This window comes from Dermochelys coriacea, chromosome 3 (assembly GCF_009764565.3).
Source record: "Dermochelys coriacea isolate rDerCor1 chromosome 3, rDerCor1.pri.v4, whole genome shotgun sequence".
Classification (NCBI taxonomy): domain Eukaryota; kingdom Metazoa; phylum Chordata; order Testudines; family Dermochelyidae; genus Dermochelys; species Dermochelys coriacea.
The window spans coordinates 201,608,094-201,627,976 of record NC_050070.1 but is presented as its reverse complement, the minus strand read 5'-3'; the positions used below and the strand labels follow the sequence as shown (position 1 = coordinate 201,627,976).

The following is a 19,883-nucleotide window of genomic DNA, read 5'->3' as shown; positions in this document are numbered from 1 at the left end:
AATTTACATAATATATATTTTTAAAACACCCTCCTCAGCATTGGTCTGGTAGGAAGTCCAAAAAGCATAAACGACTTCACATCAAAAGAAGCTAACTGAGATTATTTTCTATTTTAACAAAATTCCTGAATGAAATAACGTAGTACCTTACCATAAAACAGAATCCGTGCTGAGACCTGCATGCTTTCCATCCAGCAGAGGAAATTCTCAGTGAAAGGTTTTAATATGCTCATCTTTGTTACTTTCCAAATTAGCTCATTTATTCAAGCTGTCTAGGAATATGTTTGTTTATTTTATAATTAGATATTTTTTGAAGTATTATGAAATACATTAAAAATACATTATTTTACAGATCCTAGTTCTGGCACCAAGCCGGGGAAGAGTCATTCCCTAGTACAAGTTAGAACGGCTTTTGGGGTATTCTGTTATGCAGTTGCAACAGCCCACAAAGACATCACAGCCAGTTTGCTATCCACAGTCTTGCTTTCTGATCCATTTTGTAACTAGTATACTCTTTCTAGTCTATTCTGCTAAATTATAGTTTCTTTCCTGCAGCAATAGTTCTTCTAATCTCTTTTGAAATGTTTTTCTTTTCTTTTCTTTACCTACTTCCCTTGTTCTCTTATCTACATTGGGCTAAAGCTATTAGTGTGGAAAGATATCTCTACCAGGAAAACGTGTAACCTAGGCTATATAGAAATTTACTTTCTTCATCCTTTCCTCACAGTTCGTAGCTTTAGATTTAGAATTTTCACATCTCCATAGTATTTTAATGGTTCTGTATTATCTTTAGGAATAAGTTCTTAGTACTGAATTGCTTATTTAAAATCATTTTCATTTGTACCATACAGTTCTAAGTGCTGGTCTGATTTTTCAGAAGTGCCGAGCACAACACGTTGATTTCTGTGATGGGTAAACTTTAAATAATGTTCTGTGCCATCCAAGTTAGGGATCTTTTTGGTTTTATTTGTTGCTGTCTCTGTGTTCGCCGCTTACCCAGGGATTTTTATCCAACCCGTTTGTATAAAGATTGTGGATTTTTCTGCCTTGCACAGATGTAACAGTGTTTTACATTTGTCTATGTCCACAAACCAGAATGCTTTTGAATGTGAAATGTTGAATTGTTGATCATAATGCCCAAAAGGGGCTTCATGCTTCATTACTTGTAGAATGTATAAAATACATGAAGTATATGTAACCTCCAGGAATCAGCTGAGGAAGACGCATGGAAAATAAAGGATCATCTTGAGAATAGAAGGGGCAGTTGACAGCATGCTATTCTTTCAGCCTCTCTATCTATTAACTAGAGTAATGAGACGTGCTGAATAGCTATCTAGACAGTGTACAGAGTGGTAGTAGAGAGATCGGTAATCTGAAATGATGCAGATATCTGCTGGAGAGTCGAAAGTTTTCCACTCATGGTGGAGAAAGCAATTACAGGTCACACTTGGACTGACCAGATTCAAAGAAGAAAGCAGAAAACAAAAAATGCTTAAGACTGCAATCTGAAGATTGCCATTGAACACTGGGGCGGTGGGGCGCTATCCAGCTCCAGGATGTACGAGAACTCAGATGGCTCTCAGAAAGTCCAGTTGCCTTTGACTCTTTCCATTTCACTTTACTGAATTAGAGATGCTGTGTATGGCGCACACAAGAAATTAGAAAATGTGGGAGTCAAACTTACATTTCTGACTAAAATGCATCCAAGGTTAGCTAAAATGTGTTGGTAATGAGTCAGAGAGAGAAAAACAAAAGTATTTTTTAATACAGGGTTTTACGTTTGTCAGCAGAGATCAGCAGATGAGTGGAGCAGTATTATTCAGAAAGCACCAAATTGCATTAAGTAGGATAAAATACTGATAATATATAATAATTGACTTCAGTGGACTTTAATTGATTTTGTTATCTGTGCTGTTTGTGTTGCAATTGTTTTTTCTCTAATTCATCAACCTATACCAAACGCTAGTTGAAGTTACAATACCAAATCATAAAAATAAGATGGATTTGCCAGAACTAGCAAATGTTAATATTATTCGTACTATACTCATACATTCTGTGCACAGAGTTTTTTAAATTTATTGTGTAGTTTTAAAAAAGAAGTCACATTTCTTAAATTACTGATAATAGCTCTTACTCAGTCAAAAGTTCAAAACTAGAGACAGTACTGTATTTTTGTAGCCTGTTTAATTCAAAGTGTAAAATGCTTAAAACCATTCCTTCAAATTGTTTTCTCTATACTCTCCTGAGATTTGTAAGTGTTGTTCAAACATACAGTCCAGTAGGAAGAAGACATTCTTTATATAGTCTGTTCTTTGTATTCCTTTAATACTTCACAGACAACTTTAGCCATTATATAGAAAGGTATCAATAAGCTACCTTAACAACCATTAACTATCACATTTCAGTTTATAATGATTTTGTTTGTATTTCCCTAGGGAAAGCAAGGAAATGCGTGCCAACCAGGCTAAAATTTCTATGGAAAACAGCAAAGCCATAAGCCAGGATAAATCTATCAAAAATAAGGCTGAAAGGGAGAGGTAAGTGTCAGATCCATCTATGAGAGGCGGTATAATTGATTGATCTGTGCACACATTGACTAAAGTATGCTTTGATGTGTGGGAAATGGCATGTGTTTTTAATTGTTATGCTGTATATATTTTTGATGGCTGTTTCTGGACAATTTTGTGTGTGTGTGTATCGAATCATTTAGGCCTTAATCTTGGAAACACTAACAAAGGAGTGAACGTCACACCCATGAGTAGTGCCACTGACTACAATGGAACTAATCACACGGATAAAGTTACACATGTGTGAAAGTGTTTCTAGAATTAGGACCTTAGTTTTTATTCACTGATCCATTTTTCCCCTTTAAAAGCTGTGCAGTATCATTGCAACAGTTACTTTTTAGTGTTGTTCAGATGCACTGAGAAGGCAACGTTGAGACTTGGGTCTAGTTTTGGGTTAGCCTTGGGTTCAGAGAAGAAGGCGAGGTAGTGCCACTCGGGGAATGAGAAATGGCATCAATGAAAAGGCATCCCATGGCCTTCATCCCTGCCCACTCCTGGCAGGGATGAGAGCTGGAACAGGCATTCCAGAGGGAGCAGAAGGGAAGGTTATGGGGAAGAAAGGGGATAGGTGTGAGATTAGTAAAGGGCAAAGTCAGTTTTTTTGGGGGTATGCCAAAGAAAGGTGTGAGGGATAGAGGAGCTGGGACTGTTTTCTGAGGACAACGTAGTATCCTTCATGTATTAATCCTCCAACCTTGGACCGCAGCTTCCTCATTCACCTGGTGCTGACTGGTCTTAGAAACCTGGCCAATATTCCCTGTTCGCGGGGCTCCAAGCCCCACTAGACCACACCACATCTGAAGCTAGAAAGCCAGTCAGCATGTCTTCACTGCACATCTGGAAAAGCCATCCCTAGTTTTGATGTCTGAGCTCCAGACTTGGGAAACCAGAGGCACCTGGACTGTGGGTTCAGAAAAACAGCCAAGCTGAGGGCTGCCGTGAAGCTCCAAGGCGAGCAAATCGCCAATAAGGGCAAGACCCACCAAGGTAGAGCAGGAACTTTGTCACACTATAAAATATGGAAAATAGATCCTGTAAAACTAACTTTATCTTTTTCTCATGAGATTACAAGTCTGGTTGATAAAGTAATAGTGTTGACATAATAGGCTTCTGTAAAGCATTTGACTTGGTACTGCATGACATTTTGATTAAAAAAAACTAGAACAATATAAAATGTTACATGGCACACATTAAATGGATTAAAAATTGGCTAAATGGTAGGACTCAAAATGCAACCATAAACAGGGAATCCTCATTGAGTGGGTCTGTTTTCAGTGGAGTCCCGCAGGGATCCGTTCTTGGCCCTACATTATTTAACATCTTTATCAATGACCTAGAAGAAAACAAAACATCATCACTAATAAAGTTTGCAAATGACACAAAAATTGGAGGAGTGGTAAATAAGGAAGAATAAACATCAATGACTCAGACTGGGCGCAAGCAAACAATATATGTTTTAATATGGCTAAATGTTGTTGCCTGATTTAAGGGGATGAATATTATTGTTTAGATAATATGGGCTATAGGCTCGCCAATTAATCTGATCAGATGATAAAATTCTTGTCCCAGAATCAGGCTGTACAGAATTTTGCAAGGACCCTTGGGATATATGAAAAGGACATTCATGCTGAGAGCAAAAATACAGCCTTAAAGACTTGTATTGAGATAAATGGAATAGTAATCAAATGGAAAAATAATCAGAATGAACAAGGAATTAATATTGTTCTGGAGGCACATGTGGTATTATTTACTATAAAACTTCCTAGATTAACACACTCACACCCTTCCTTGATAACCTGGTGGTAAGAGACAAAGAACCAGCCTTGCTTGTGGCATGCCAAAAGAGTCTGATAGTCCAGGTTCCTCAGTTCTCAAGTGGAAGATGAAGAATTTAAGAGAAGCAAGAGCGCTAGTAAGCAATAGAAAGACCCAAGAGAAACTTAAAACCTGACTAAAACTGACTGACTAAACATGGTGGTATGTCCCTCTTACGTGCCCACCCTCCATGTCCAAATTTAATTTCCTTACTCACATAATGTCAGGGTATGCTTACTCTATAGACTGGCATATTCATACGTATTTATGACCATTAGCTCATTCTCACATCTGTTATTTCTGGCCTGAACCAGTTTGGTGGTGGTGATTTCCATGTTCTTTGTGATGTACCTGTTAAGTTTATAAATTTAGGTTTATAGCGGGCAATCAGTTGGCCACTCATCTATGCCAAAGGTCACAAACATGTATGCTAACTCGCCTCACTCATCATCACTTCTCTATGTTAAAGGGCACAAACATAATCAGGATAACTTGCTTTAGCTCATCATACAGGATCTGGCGTGTAGGTTCCTTGTGTTACTGCCAAAATACTCAAGTACAAATCTATTATAATAAAACAAACCAATAAGGAAGGATATAATAAAGCAAACAAGCAGGCTAGCCCTATGGGCTACAATGCAAATGTATACACCTGGGAACAAAGAATGTAGGCCATGCTTACAGGATGGGGGAACTCTATCCTGGGAAGCAGTAACCCTGAAAAATATTTAGGGAGCATGATTAAGGCTCCGCATCTGTCATGGAGGTCATGGATTCTGTGACTTTCCACCCTCCGTGAATTCTGCAGTGACCAGTGTGGCTGACCCCAGAGCTGCCCAAGCAGATGGCGTCAGGGCCAGGTGCTTACGTGGCCCCGTGGACAGCCACACTGGTCACTACTGGAGCAGCTCTGCAGTCAGCCACACCAGCCTGAGTAGCAGCCCCGGGGGCCCCCAGCAGCTGGTGCCACTGGCCCGGACACCCCTGCCCACACCTGAGCAGTGGCCCCCTGGGGTGCCTCTCCCTCCCTCAAGTAGTGGCCCCCAGGGCAATCCCCGAGCAGCAGCCTCCTTTCCCCCCCCCCAAGATTTAATCAGGGTTATTTATAGTGTAAGTTATGGATAGGTCCCAGGATGTGAATTTTTGTTTATTGCCCATGACCTGTCCATGATTTTTACTAAAAATATCCATGATCAAATTGTAGCCTTAATCATGATGACTAATTAGTCATAATGATTGAACAGAGCTCCCAGTGCTATGCTGTGGCCAAAAGAGCTAATGTGATCCTGGGATACATAGACATGGGAATCTCAAGCTGCAGTAGAGAGGTTATTTTACCTCTATATTTGGCGGTGGTACAACCACTGCTGGAATAGTGTGTCTATTCTGTTTCCCACCATTCCAGAAGGATGTTGATAAATTGCAGAGGGTTCAGAAAAGAGCCATGAGAATGATTAAAGGATTAGAAAATCTGCCCTATAGTGATAGACTCAGGGAGCTCAATCTATATAGCTTAATAAAGAGAAGGTTCAGGGATGAGTTGCTTTTAGTGGGATCTACATGGGCATATGTAGATACATGTTTAATCATAGGCTCTTCAGTCTAGGAAAGAAAGGCATAACACAATGGCTAGAAGTTGCAGCTAGACAAATTCAGACTGGAAATACAGCATACATTTTTAACAGTGAGAGTAATTCATCACTGGAACAATTTCCCAAGGGTTGTGGTACATTCTCCATCACTCAGAATTTGTAAATCAAGATGGGATTTTTTTCTAAACAATCTGCTCTAGAAATTACTTTGGGGAAGTTCTATGGCCTGTGCTATACAGGAAGTCAGACTAGATGATGACAATGGTACCTTCTGGCCTTGGAATCTATGAATGGCACCGTGTCAAGCATTCGTTAAAATATCTTTTTATTCTTGATAATCAGTATGATTTTAATAATTGTTAAACACTGTAAGGAGATGGTAAATACAAACTATTGCAAATGGATTAATAAAACAAACTCCTCAATTAAATGGATCACTCCAGACTAAGGATCAAGGCAAACTTAGTTTGCAACAATCTTGATCAGTTTCTTCAAACCCTCTTAGTCACAGTATCCAAGATAGCCAGAAATATTAAATATAATGTAAAGACTTAAAGCCGGAGTAGGGCCTTGCTCTGCAATTAGTCCCACTGACCTCAGTGGAGCTTAGGGTGGCCAGATGTCCCAATTTTATAGGGACAGTCCCGATATTTAGGGCTTTTTTTAAAATATGAGCTCCTATTCCCCACCCCTGTCCTGGTTTTTCACACTTGCTATCTGGTCACCCTAGTGGAGCTATTCACAGTCTATGGTAGTGCATAAAGGGTGGCAAAATAAGCCCCCATTTTATTTATCTCCTTATCATTGACTCAGATTTGTGGTTCTGGCTCTTGGGCTTTTTAATAAGTCCTCAAGCACAATATCCTTTTTTTATTTATTTAGGCGAGTAAGAGAACTAAACAGCAGCAACACTAAAAAGTTTCTGGAAGAGAGAAAAAGGGTAAGTATAATTTTGATAAGAAATCAAATGTATGTGATTTGATGGCAGGAACCACACCTCTTTAGTAACGTACACCCAGCTTCTGCACAGTATTTTGAAAATGTACCCTTCAGTTACTGTAGCTCAGTGACAGCAATGATTTCTACTAACTTGAGAAACTAGAGACTCGGTCATTCTCAAACTGAATTTCAAGGTCTCTCTTCACCAGAAACCTGACCCAGGGTCTACTCCTGAACTTCTAAATTCTGACTGAAATCTGTGGGAATTTTATCTGAATTCACCTTTCAATTTACCTGAATTGAGAATTTGCTCGTAAAATGGATTTTTGTCACTGGTTTCTATCACATACAAGTCAAAATCTTAAGCAGAGTTTAAAATCATATTTAAGTAATGTGCAAAGCATTTATAACTCATTAGTATGACGTTTGAATTAAAATAGCTTGCTGTTGTATATATTTTAGATCGGCTAAACGGTAAACTATCCAGAGCGGGGACCATGCCTCCTTCTAATGTTTTGGATAGCACTGTGAACACCAGCAAATAAATAATATTCTTTGGAAATTATTTATCCATTAAAAAAAAAATTGTGATACACGTCACGTGTATTCTCTTCTCTTCTTTGTAGCTAGCAATGAAGCAGTCAAAGGAAATGGATCAGTTGAGAAAAATTCAGCTTGAGCATCTAGAAGTCTTGGAGAAGCAGAATGAGCAGGTATTTATTTAAAGGGGTTACAAGAAACGTGAGTTACTAAATTAAAAGCGAGAAAGAGAGTACAGTTCCATTTGTAGGGTACGTCTACACAGTAGCTGGGAGATGGGATTCCCGGCTTGGGCAGATGTACATCCACTAGCTCTGCTCAAACTAGCACCTGTGGTTGAAGCAACTTGGGCTTGTGTACACAGGAGATTCGGGAGAATTGTACTTGGGTAGGTAGCCTGAGCTGCACCTGGTGCTGCCACAGCCACACTGCAATTTTAGATGCTTGCTTGAGCAGCAGGGCTAGCACGTGTGTGTGTACCCACACTGGGAATTGCACCTCCCAACTGCTGTGCAGACCTACCCCTAGTTCTGCTGAGTGTGAGTCACCACTGAAATTGGCTCCAAAGAAGCTTTTATTTGTACTCGCTCACTTTTTTGGGAGTTGAAAATGTAGGCTTGGAAGGACTTCAAACAGTATGGAATTCTAACTTGGTTCAGATAACCATCTAAACCTTGGGTGCTTGTCCAAAGCTCATCCTCCAACCTGTTCGAACCTCATGAGACTGGAAGGTTAGGTAGGAAGGCTCCCAGAATTCCAGTACATTCGTGGTCAACCCTGTCTGGAAATACCTCAAAAAAAACCTTTTCTCTTCATGTTTTGGGACTTCTGTTTCCAGTCCTGGATGGAAAATAGGGGTGAAAAAAATGCTGAAAATATCTCAAAACCTCAAAAGCTTTTGGTGTGGGTCCTGTTCTAAAAATTGGTGACAGTTCCAGGGTTTTATCAGAGCCAGTTTGCCCTTCACTGGTTAAAATACCATGTTACTTTCTGCTGGTGAGAAGAAGAAAATTTTCTTGAAAACTGACGGTCATCTTTAAAAAAAAAAATCAAATTTTATTTCTGGTGGAACACTCTTTTCCTGAGTGGTTCCCCCCTATTGAAAGGAGGAGCCAACAGAGCAATAATTATTATACAAGCTCAATAGCCAGGTGGGCCTCAGTGAAGTAGGAAATCAAGGGTGGACTACGCAAGCACAAACCCAGTAAGGTGAGAGAGAACTGAAGGGTGGATGTAGTGGCTGTCACCTTCCTGGGTTATGAATTTATTTCCTACGTTTTTCACTAAATTTTCCAGAATTTGAACTCTGCTGATAAAGCACATGCACTATGCTAGAATCACTCCAGGGAGGTATAATATCCACCCTAGTTGCCTCCTCCACCATCTAGCACAAAGTGGTCTGAATCCAGCGATGTCCATCATGTACACACATCCAATCAAAGTGCACAGTGTGAATACATGAGAAAAAAATATGTAATTGTGCTACACTGACTGCAGCATTACTGCAACCTGATTGGTTCAGACAATTCCCTTGCAGTGTTAATTGTACTAGTTGATAAAATAATGTATGAAGATTAAGGGCCTGATCCAAAGCCTACTTAAGTCAGTGAGAGCCTTTGGATCCAGCACCATATAAAGACAAGGGAGCAGGATTAGAGCTGAGCTTTTAACTTAAACTCTGTAATTCCTTACTTTTGAGTGTTTGATTTGTCATTCTTAGAAAGTTACCTCACTGCTCATTGTTCTGCATGGAATTTGTCATGCAGTTATCATAAAAGTCTCTGAGATGGATTCTGGTGTCACACTTGTTTCCCACTGATATAACTCCATGACTTCAGTGGATTTACTTGTGATGGACACTAGTATGAGTGTGAGGAGAATCAGGCCCAGAGCACGGACACCTGGCTAGTGGTCATATGTATTCCAGTTAACTGGATCAAAACTTCTCAAAGTCTTAAATATCCCTTTCATGTCATAATGGTGGAGATACCTTTCATAGCAGAAGTACAGTGCAGACTAAGACACCTATGGGTGGAAACACTCTCCGGCATAAAATATTAGGCACTCACATTTATTAGCCTTTTGTGTTATGTATTCTTTTCTTGCATTCATTCCTCAGTCTAACTTCAGTTTTCATTCATTTTATTTGCTTCTTGTTGTATTACTCAATTTTGACATTATTATTTTTGTACAAACAGCTTTTGAAATCCTGTCATGCAGTGTCTCAAACACAAGGTAGGATTGATCTATAATAAGCAAGCTACTATTTCAATATGCTTTCCTTCTAAATTAAATCATTCTCATTGGAGCACTCTTTGTAAATGCAAGCACTGGGAAGTACCATTAACATAATGAACACACTGTTAATAATATTTATGCACACTAAATATTTAAGAGTCTGACATAGTAACAGTATTTTATGCTTTAGCATTTCAGACCCACAGATACATTCTTATAATAACGAGGACAGGAAACTTAAAGAATGATTTGTATTGTTATATTATCAGTAGTTAAAGACATGCTTGAAATTTTAAGAAGCATCTACTAATTAAGGATACTATTTTAGTGTTGACATATATATGACTAACTGCTAATGCAGATAGACCGACAAAGCCAGATTTTCCACATATATTAGCATAAAAATAATAAAAGTAATGCCACACTAAAAATAGCTAGAAATATATTAGATAGCTAGAAATACTGTAGCTTTTTAGTGGCTAAAGAAAAGAGGCTTCCAGCTATTGGGAATCTGTTAATCACACTATTGTAGCTTTCCTGTTATAGCTTCTTAATAACCATCATTCATATTAACCCCTTCTCTCAAAAGCAGTAAAATATTTGTGTTAGGTTTAAACATCCAGTTGTGGAATTTTGCCTGAATTTAGTGACCTGCTTAAATCTTCAGTCAATAATTTACTGGGATCCCATCCTCAAACCCAGTCTATCCACATCTACAGTAACTATACTGAGTTATTAGAGCATAAGCTTTCGTGAGCTACAGCTCACTTCATCCGATGAAGTGAGCTGTAGCTCACGAAAGCTTATGCTCTAATAAATTTGTTAGTCTCTAAGGTGCCACAAGTACTCCTTTTCTTTTTGCGAATACAGACTAACACGGCTGCTACTCTGAAACCTATACTGAGTTAGAGATAGATATCTACACAAAGAATTAATTTGGCTGGCAGCCAGCACTCTATCCTTAATGCACTCAGTCCTGTGAGGTACTAAGTGCCCTCAAATCCCATTGAAGATGAGGGCACACAGCATCTTGCAGGATTGAACGCATAGGTCCTATTAACTAGGTGGATTCTTATTGACTCCAAGTACTTACTTCCTCCACAAAGCTCATCTATAATTATCCTATTCATGTGTTCACTTCAGAATGCAGTGGCTGACCATCAGCTGATAAAAACAGGCAGCCTGGCCATACGGTGTAGGATTATTCTGAACTAAATTCACTTTACAGTTACACCCTTCTGGCTAAACTAATCTGCAAAACAGTTACAGGACTTTGCTCATGAGATTCAGGATGGTCCAGTGGTAAAACCACTGGCTTGAACCCAAGGCTCTCGAGTCCTAAGTCTCTGCTGTGCCCGAGACTTCCTGTGTGACCATGGGCAAGGACAAGTCACCTCTGACCTGTCTACATGATCATTTGGTTTGTGGCAAGCTGGGGTGTGAAACTACCCTGCTGCGCTCGAATTGTCTGGGTGGACCCTGCTGACACCTATGAACAATTCGCTAATGTGCTTTGATCTAGTCCTATTTGAAATGAACTAAAGTGCATTGGCAGGCTAGTGTGGGGTAGATTCACACTACAGCTTTCTGTGAACTATATGTTCATGTAGAAAAGCCCTTTGTCTCTAAGTGTGTCAGTTCCCCCTCTGTAAAATGGGGATAATATTACTTCCCTCCTCACTGGGATGTTGGGAGGATGAAGATTGTGAGGCGCTCAGGTATTAGGGTATTGGAGACCACAATAACTTCAGTTACTGAGAAATAAATACAAGCTGTGTCAAAGAGTTTACATTTTAGGTGGAATTTCATTTTCACTTGCAAAATTCACACACGGAGTGAACACAGCAAGTCAGTTCTAGTATTTCAGAAAAGGCTGTACACATGGATTTATTAATGTTATGTTTCCATATTTTCATTTAAAAATTTTCTTCATTTATTTCAAACTTTAAAGTCATAGGAAGGTAAAATGGGATTTAAATGCATTTATAATACAGTTGCCTTTGGTATGATCATAATTAGCTGGGTGTACAAATGTGATGGTAAAATGCACAGAACTATTCAGAAAGGGGTACATCTATAACACCTATACAATTCCACATTTACTTTACAAAATGAGTGTGCATCTAAATGACTTTTTTGGACCTTCATTTGCCCAGTTTTACATCTGGAAATACCTGAAGGCATGCACAGAATATGTAACTCCCTGAGTAGGAGCTTCTTTATTGATTTAGATAAAAAATGCCTATCCCATGTGGTAGGCACCTTTACAATTTATCAGAATACACAATTCACATAGTAAGGCAAGTCCGGCGACCACTCCTCCCTGTATAGCAAAAGCAGAGTGGCCACTCACACTGGGGAAAGGATTGGCATGTGGGAGACACAATGGTATTTTCAATCTTAAGACATCCCCTGTCCCCAGAAGGCTGGCTATAAAGATAGACTGGTCAGCATATTCAGGTGATTTTGGATCAGGATGAAAAGCGAGTTCTGAAATTGAAGGCCCCTCATGGAAAATGCACAGGGGTAGGTGCTTCCCCCCACACTTTGAACTGAGGGGTTTCTAACCCAAGCATCTCGAAACTCAACTTTCGCAATGCCACATGAGGACAGGGGGTAACCTCTCAAGTCAGTAGGTCCCAAGCAATTTAGGGCATTAGAGGGTATAAATAACACCTTTAACTCTATTTACAAACCAAGAATGTATATTGAAATATATTGCTTAATGAGTGGGCTACTACAATCTGTTCCAGCATCAGTTTCCAGGTGGATTCAAGGTGTAGCCCCATGTAGAGCACATTGCAGTAGCCTAATCTTGAGGCAACAAAAGCCTGGATGCCAGGAGCAAAGGGTACTGCCAAAATAAACAGCTAAAATCACTGAGCTAGATGAAGCCATCTTGGCCACCTTAAGGAAGATGTCAATAATCTCTGCCATCAGTAAGTCCAATAATCGTTCACACCAGTCATTGTCTTTCATTGGCCAGCAGAAGATGGGTCCAGATGACAGGTTGTAACCCTTAGTTTCCCAAGCAACACCAGTCCAAACTCAGCCAGGGCTGATATAGTTTGTCTCCAAGCCATTGTCCCATTTCCAGAGGCAGTTCAGTCAGAAACAGCATGATTTTCCTCCATACAATGTGAGGCTTTCAGATACATTTTATCATGTGTGTCTTTGAAAAGTGGCCCATAAATCCTAGGAATGGTGCCTCATATTTTATAACTTATAAGTACCAGCAGAAAAACAACAGCGATGTTTTGAAAATATGCAGATTTTTTCTGGGGGTGGGGAATGGTCACGTCCCTCCAGCATTCATTACATATATTCCACTCGGATACTATTGTGCTGAAAATGTATTTGATTTTGAACACAAGCTTTAGTATGATACTCCATGATGAAACAATATGATTATTTTGGGTTACAGGCAAAGGAGATGCAGCAGATGGTGAAGCTGGAAGCAGAGATGGACCGCAGGCCAGCAACAGTAGTCTAAAACTCCAGCATGCAAACTGAAGCCAGGAAAGCCAGTATCCATAAAATTCCAACCATCATTGCTGAGGAGGGAAAGTGGGCTTTTTTGCTCTTTTCCCTTCTGATTAAACCAACTGTAGACACAGACCACCATGTCTTAAGGTTTTGCATATTCCTTTTTACACTGAGTACTGAAATTCCCTTATTGAGCAAAACACTATTAAAAAGAGGCACATAACATCTTAAAGCCCAGTCCTGTACTCCCTGCTCAGGAAACCTTCCATTCACCTCAAGGGGTGTTTTTTCCTGTGTCAGGATTGTAGGCAAGGGCCTTAAAATACAGCACCATGTTTCTTTATTTTAACATAAGCTCAGATGGGAACACAATCATAATCAGAATAACAAGCTATTTACCATTTTTATTCTCATGCTTGGTATGTTATTGGTTTAGCCCCAATCCTGCAAGATGCTGTGAGGTAGGAGGCACTCAGCAACTCCTGGCATCAAGCCTTTTAAATGGATCTGCTACTAAATAATAATTTAAAAAATCATCCGCTTTATCTGACAGATTTAGTCTCTTTTGGTGATTTTTTTCTATTGTGCACACATTTTTGAGCTGCAGAGAATGGTAAGCAATTGAAAATTAGCTGCATATATTGGAAAGTACAAATATCTGTAAACTCGTCAGCAGAATTAATACACTGGGATAACAGTGATTTTGCAAGATATTTCCACATTAAAATGATGTCCTCAACAAGTGCCATATCAACTTCATCATTCCTGAAAGAAACTGACATCCTGTAAAAGTTGTTGAAATGGTAAACATAGTAGAAATAAATTGTTCTGTGCCAAAACTAATCAGTGCTCTAAAGTTAAAGGAATTATGTGTTAGGCACTTTAAGAAAAGTTTACATCATCCATTGCTTGTATAGAAATTGCATTTTGATCCTTTTGCTGCAGATCCCAGATATTATAGTTCATTGTATCTTAAAGATTGTTAAATGACTATTGGCAAAAAGTTTGTAACTGTGAAAATGTAAAAAGTATTTATACACTTTAAATCACAATATTGTAGAAAATCACCTAAATGTTGCCACGTGACAAAATTAGTAAACTGAATTACTAGAAATATGTCTGCATGTGATACAATCACCAGTTATGACTTTAATGCCAATCGTATGACCACAGTCATTCTATTAGTCAATAAATACAGATTAAAAGTATGTCACCAAATATTATTTGATTAATTCTGAAGACTTTTAGCATAACAAGACCTATATATATATATATGTATATGAATTATGTGGGCATTCTTGATACTTCAAGTTCTAGTTAAAAGAAAAGTACATAACTAATTTAATTTTACACAAAAATATTTATGCAGATTTTCAGAATTTCATATCAAGAATAATCTTTTTATGTCTGTTAGATATGAAAACAATTTGCTACAGTGTTAATTTGCATGTTCTTAAAGCCTGCTGTAGTTATATTGCAGAACAACGCATGTAAGCATTCTGCTTGGAATTTGCCCATGCTGCCAATACAAAGGAGACTGCATGGAAAACTGGTAGTTTAGAACAAATCAGATTACTGATTTCATTATACTAAGCACCAATTAAGTGGTTGTATATGCTTGTACAAACCAATTCTACATATTCCTATAAACAAATTAAATGAAGAGAGATTGTTATTGTCAGTTCTGAGATGAAACTTTCAACTTCTCTAATAAAAACGTAAAAATAAATACAATACTCATCAGTGTGATCAATTTATACAAGAGTTTCGAGATATCCCTGCTTCAAAATGAAGTGCACAATGTAAAGTATCTACCATAAATTCCTGTAAAGGTGCCCATACTATAAACATATTCATACCAATTCTTATTTGTTCAAGGGATTCTTATTTCAGTTATTTTAAAGGTTATGAATACTGGGCTAGCTTCATAAAGGGATTTAGGCACATAAATCCAAAATGTAGATCCTCATGAACCCTACTCAGCAGCTGCCTAACCTATTGGTGCCTAAGTTTCTGCTAGTAAAGTCCCCTGTGCACCTATATTTCTGCCGATGGGTGATGTTAGTGCTGCAAAGTGGTGTTAACACTGCTAGTGAGCAGAGTGTGCAGCATATTGATTCCGCAGACCCCAATGATGTTCGTTAAGAAAGACCACAGGCTTGGTTCAGTGGCAAAGGCCCCATAGGACCTACAGGTACACTAACACAAGTACACCTGCAACAGTGGTGCCGTTTCAATCAGCATAACATGACGCTGCCCCTCCTATGACTGCTCCTTTTACACATTGATGTAAACAAGTTACATATTACACTGCAAATGTTAATTATCACCCTAAGCCTTGAACCTGCTAGTTCGAACAAAACATCCTTAACTATTATCCTGTCAACCCGTCCTTGCCTTTGAAGGGTCCACGTGTTCTTTTACATCTCTCTGGATTGCGTTGGCGTAGTTACTGGAGAGATCTGTGTGTTTTTTGTATCAGAAAAGATCCACATGGCTAGTTAGTGTACAGCAGGCTAGGGTGGAGTAGATTCACACTTCCAGTTTGCCACAAACTCAATGTTTGTGTCGACATGCTCTCAGCCCCCGCTCTTTCTTTGCCAGCTCCATGGGGTTATGTTATAAATATTTACCAGCTACATCCCAGGATATGACTGTTTGGAAATTTTCCCTACGTGCATAAATGATCATTTGATATGTGTTACCATTAGGACTCCAATGCTGGATTTACCACAGTTGCCTTATGTCTGCTTATATTCATGCTTTAATTCACACCATTCTAGTCAAATCTGTTCTGAGGTCATTTTCTGCTATGAAGAGCAGAATTTACTGCCGCCACTCTTGGCACAGAACACTTGCACCCTTTCTTAAAACTATGTCTCTCTCTGTTCAGGGCAACTGCACCTGTATCCCCACCCCCATGGTCCAGTATGGGCTTCCAGCTCCCCAGCCATTGCCTCTCTTGGGTGGAGATGCATCTCTCTCCCTTCTGACCAGAGTATTTTCAGACTAAACTAGAGTTCCCTTACTCTGCTGTGATATTCCCAGCAAGGCAGACTGCCTTTGCTTTCTCTTCAGAGACAAGTAACAGAGTAATTGCCAAACATTGTTCCCACGCAGCTCTTTCTAAGCAAACGCATACATTTGAAGCATTACAGCAAAAACATATTAAAAACAATGCATGCTAATAAGCTTACCAGAGATCACTCAACTCCAAAAAGGGCTCTGGGGGGTGGGCACTCCTTCACATGCCACACAGGGGTTCTTCTGTGGCTTCAAGTTCATAGCTCCACTTTGGGCCTTTGAAGAGACTGTAAACAGGCAGTCAATCAGCCAGCGAGTGGGTTTCTGCTCAAGGCGGAGAAGGCCTTGTCTACACTACACATTTTTGTCAACAAAAATCAAAATCAGTTTTTAAACTATAAAACGGTGGAGGTGCACACATTAAAATGCTCCTCCCACCAATGTAATTTCCCTGCTATGCTGACATAATAAAACCACCTCACTGAGCAGCACAGAGCTTTTTGCAATGTAGTGTTAGTAATGCAGCGTCAGTGTAGACACCTCACTTGCTTATGTCACCCTAATTGGGCTCTGGGAGGTGTCCCACAATGCCCACCACTCTGGTCAGTGGTTTGAACTCAGCTGCCCTGATGGCGCACAGGTATGCACCCCTCCCCTGTTCATTTGCTCTGCATGCACAGTTCACACAGCATCATCCCAGCTGATCATGCCGGTTTTACACAGCAGATGCACTCCCACGTGGAATATGCCGGAGCTGTTGAATCTGCTCAGTATACGGGGAGGAGGCTGTGCAGTCACGGTTTCACACCATCCATAGGAATTCCAGTAAATACGGGCTAATTGCTAGTGGCATGCAGGAGAAGGGGGACACAGCAGCATCATGCTAAAAATCAAGGAGCTGAGGCAGGCAAACCAGAAGGCAAGGGAGGCCAATCATTGTGGTGTGTCACCAAAGACATGCTGCTTCTAAAAGGAACTGTACGCCATCCTCGGCAGCGACCCCACCGCCAAGAGCCCCCTGGATACCTCGGGGAGACTGGAGGCAGCAACCAGTGGCCTCAACGCCAATGAGGAAGTGGTAGATGAGGAGGTGGAGCTGGAAGATGAAGTGGAGCATACGGCAGGGTTGTCTGGTGGCGCAGTGAGTCAGGACCGCTTTTCCACTCCAGAGAGGTCTAGTCAGTCCCCGCACTACAGGCCTGACGCTCAGAATGCAGAAGAGAGGCGCTCCAGTAAGTGCTCATTTTGCTTTCATACTGCACTTTGAGAGAAGATTGGGCTCTTATGTATGTTATATGGTAGAGGAGGGGCAAGGGGCAGAAATTAACAGCAGAGCATGTCCATCTACGTGGTGGGGCCACGGTGGACAAGTTTGTTAATGTACATGGGTACATCCCTGGAATCCTCCATAGTGATCTCTAGAAAATTTTCCTGTAGATAGTCTGCAGTCCTCTGCCGAAGGTTCCTTGGGAGGCCTGCCTTGTTTCTCCCCCTACTGTAGGAAACTTTGCCTCACCACTCAGCAATTATTTCTGCAGACACCAGAGCAACACACAAGTGAGTGTTATATGGAGCCAGTCTGAAGCCACACACATGCAGAAGATGCATCCTGGGTTACCCTTTGGAGTGAGATATGGGGTTCGATTACCCTAGCCTGTGGAAAAGGGTACCAAAATTCAGACTAGGCTCCCCAGCCACTTATAGTAACTCCCTTCGCAAACCTTCCTTTGTCCCTTCTTGCCCATTCCCCCTTGTCCATCCCTCCCTCCTCACGAACTCACCATAATTGGGACTCGTGCTGACCTGTGTGGTAGCCAAGGGACAGTGAGAAAGAGGTGTGTATAGTTTTTGTGATTCACGGCTGTGAGTGCACTCACAGTACTGTCTCTGTTCATTGTTTCTTTGGCTTCTGCAGATGTGCCTTTGAGAACCCACTCCCCCACACCGATGGAGCGCCTCCATCAGATAAGGCAGAGAACCAGGAGGAATAAGGAGGATATGTTTCGCAAAGTGCTTCAGTCAACAGATGCAGCACATAGCAAAACAAGAGCATGGAGGGAGACAATTAAGGAAAGACTCAGGCTGGATAGCCTGGAAAGGACGCAAGGGCAGGAGTGGATGATAAAGCTCCCAGAGAGCCAGATAGAGATGTTCAAGGCCCTCATTAGTCTGCAATCTGAGCACATCTGTGCATGGCTCCTCCTCCAGCCCCTACAGAACTCTAGTCTATGCCCACCCCAAACTTCCCCACCACATTCCTCACCTGTTCCTGGTCCCTCAGAGTACCCCGTGCACTTCACACCTGGAGACTGGTTTTCCCACTAAAGCTGGAGTTACACCCAGCAGTGAGAGCCCTAACCGCGAGACTGTTCCTCATTTTCATGTCCCCTGTTTGACCAAAAGTTTGTGTTTTATCCCATTATTAAACTTGAGTCTCTTGAAATAAAATGAGTCTTTATCTGTGACATATATACATTGCTTAGTGATAATATTCAAACACAATGGCTATAGGTAGGAATATTTGCTCCTTGCAATTAACGCTCAGGAAGCAAGCACTATGGGATAATTTATGGTAACAAGTAAACATTGCCTGGCTGAATGCATCACATACAGTAACATTACTGTGAATCATTGTCAAAATGCTCCTTCAAAGCCTCCCTGATTCGAGTAGCCTTCAGCTGCACCCCTCTAATTGACTTTGTATCTGGCCGCTAAAGATCAGCAGCCATCTGATCAGCCTCAACGGTCCACAAATATTATGGAGAGTACAGCTGGCCACAATGACAATAGGAATATTTTCCTCACTGAGGTCTAGCTAGCCAAAAAGACAGCATCAGTGATCTTATAATCAGCCAAAGGCACATTCAACGGCTAGGTTCCCCATGTAAGGCTTCATGAGCCATTGGAACAAGGAGTATGCAAGGTCTCCAAGGATCACTTTGGGCATTTGCACATCCCCCAGTGGAATCTTCTGGTGTGGAAAGAAAGTTCCAGTGTGCAGTTTTTTACACAGTCCAGTGTTCCGAAAGATGCATGCATCATGCACCTTCCCTGATGACTCTGCATTGATATCAGTGAAACTGCCCCAGTGATCCACCAGCGCCTGCAAGACCATGGAGAGGTAGCCCTTTTGGTTGATGTACTCCATCACAAGATGTTTGGAGGCCAAAATAGGGATGTGCATTCCATCTATCACCTGCCACAGCAAGGGAATCCCATTGCTACAAAGCCATCAATTATCTCCTGGACATTACTGAGAGTCAGAGTCCTTTGTAGCATGAGGCAATTAATGGCCCTACACTCTTGCATCACCGCAGCCCCCATGGTGGACTTTCCAACTCCAAACTGATTTGCAACTGACGGGTAGCAGTATGAGGTTGCCAACTTCCACACAGCGATCACCACTCATTTTTCCACTGCAAAGGCAGCTTTCATTCTGGTGTCCCTGTGTTGCAGTGCTGGGGTGAGCCACATTTCCAGGAAGGTGGCTTTGCACATCCAAAAGTTCTGCAGCCACTGCTCGTCATCCCATACCTGCATCGCAGTGCAATCCCATCACTCAGTGCTTGTTTCCTGAGTCCAGTACCAATGGTCCACCATGGCAAGCTGCCCCATGAATGCCAGCAGCAATCTTGAATTACTTGTTTCCATGGCAGACATCACCAAGTAACTATTTTACAGC

General features: G+C 40.8%; 1 protein-coding gene and 1 long non-coding RNA gene across 2 annotated transcripts in view; one reads left to right on the top strand and one right to left on the bottom strand.

The window, feature by feature from the left end:
- Nucleotides 1-14,906, top strand: part of PLCB4 (phospholipase C beta 4) — a 314,466-nt gene extending 299,560 nt beyond the window's left edge. Inside the window, 5 exon segments of the mRNA XM_043512117.1 lie at nt 2,436-2,537; nt 6,857-6,914; nt 7,540-7,626; nt 9,652-9,688; nt 13,116-14,906. Of these exon segments, the coding sequence (XP_043368052.1) occupies nt 2,436-2,537; nt 6,857-6,914; nt 7,540-7,626; nt 9,652-9,688; nt 13,116-13,204 (373 nt within the window). The 3' untranslated portion in view covers nt 13,205-14,906.
- LOC122459584 lies at nt 10,174-10,716 on the bottom strand. The gene is made up of 2 exons (XR_006280375.1): nt 10,587-10,716; nt 10,174-10,413 (listed from the first exon to the last, which is right to left on the bottom strand). It is a non-coding gene; the product is annotated as an uncharacterized LOC122459584 (long non-coding RNA).
- Nucleotides 14,907-19,883: the final 4,977 nt, after the last annotated feature.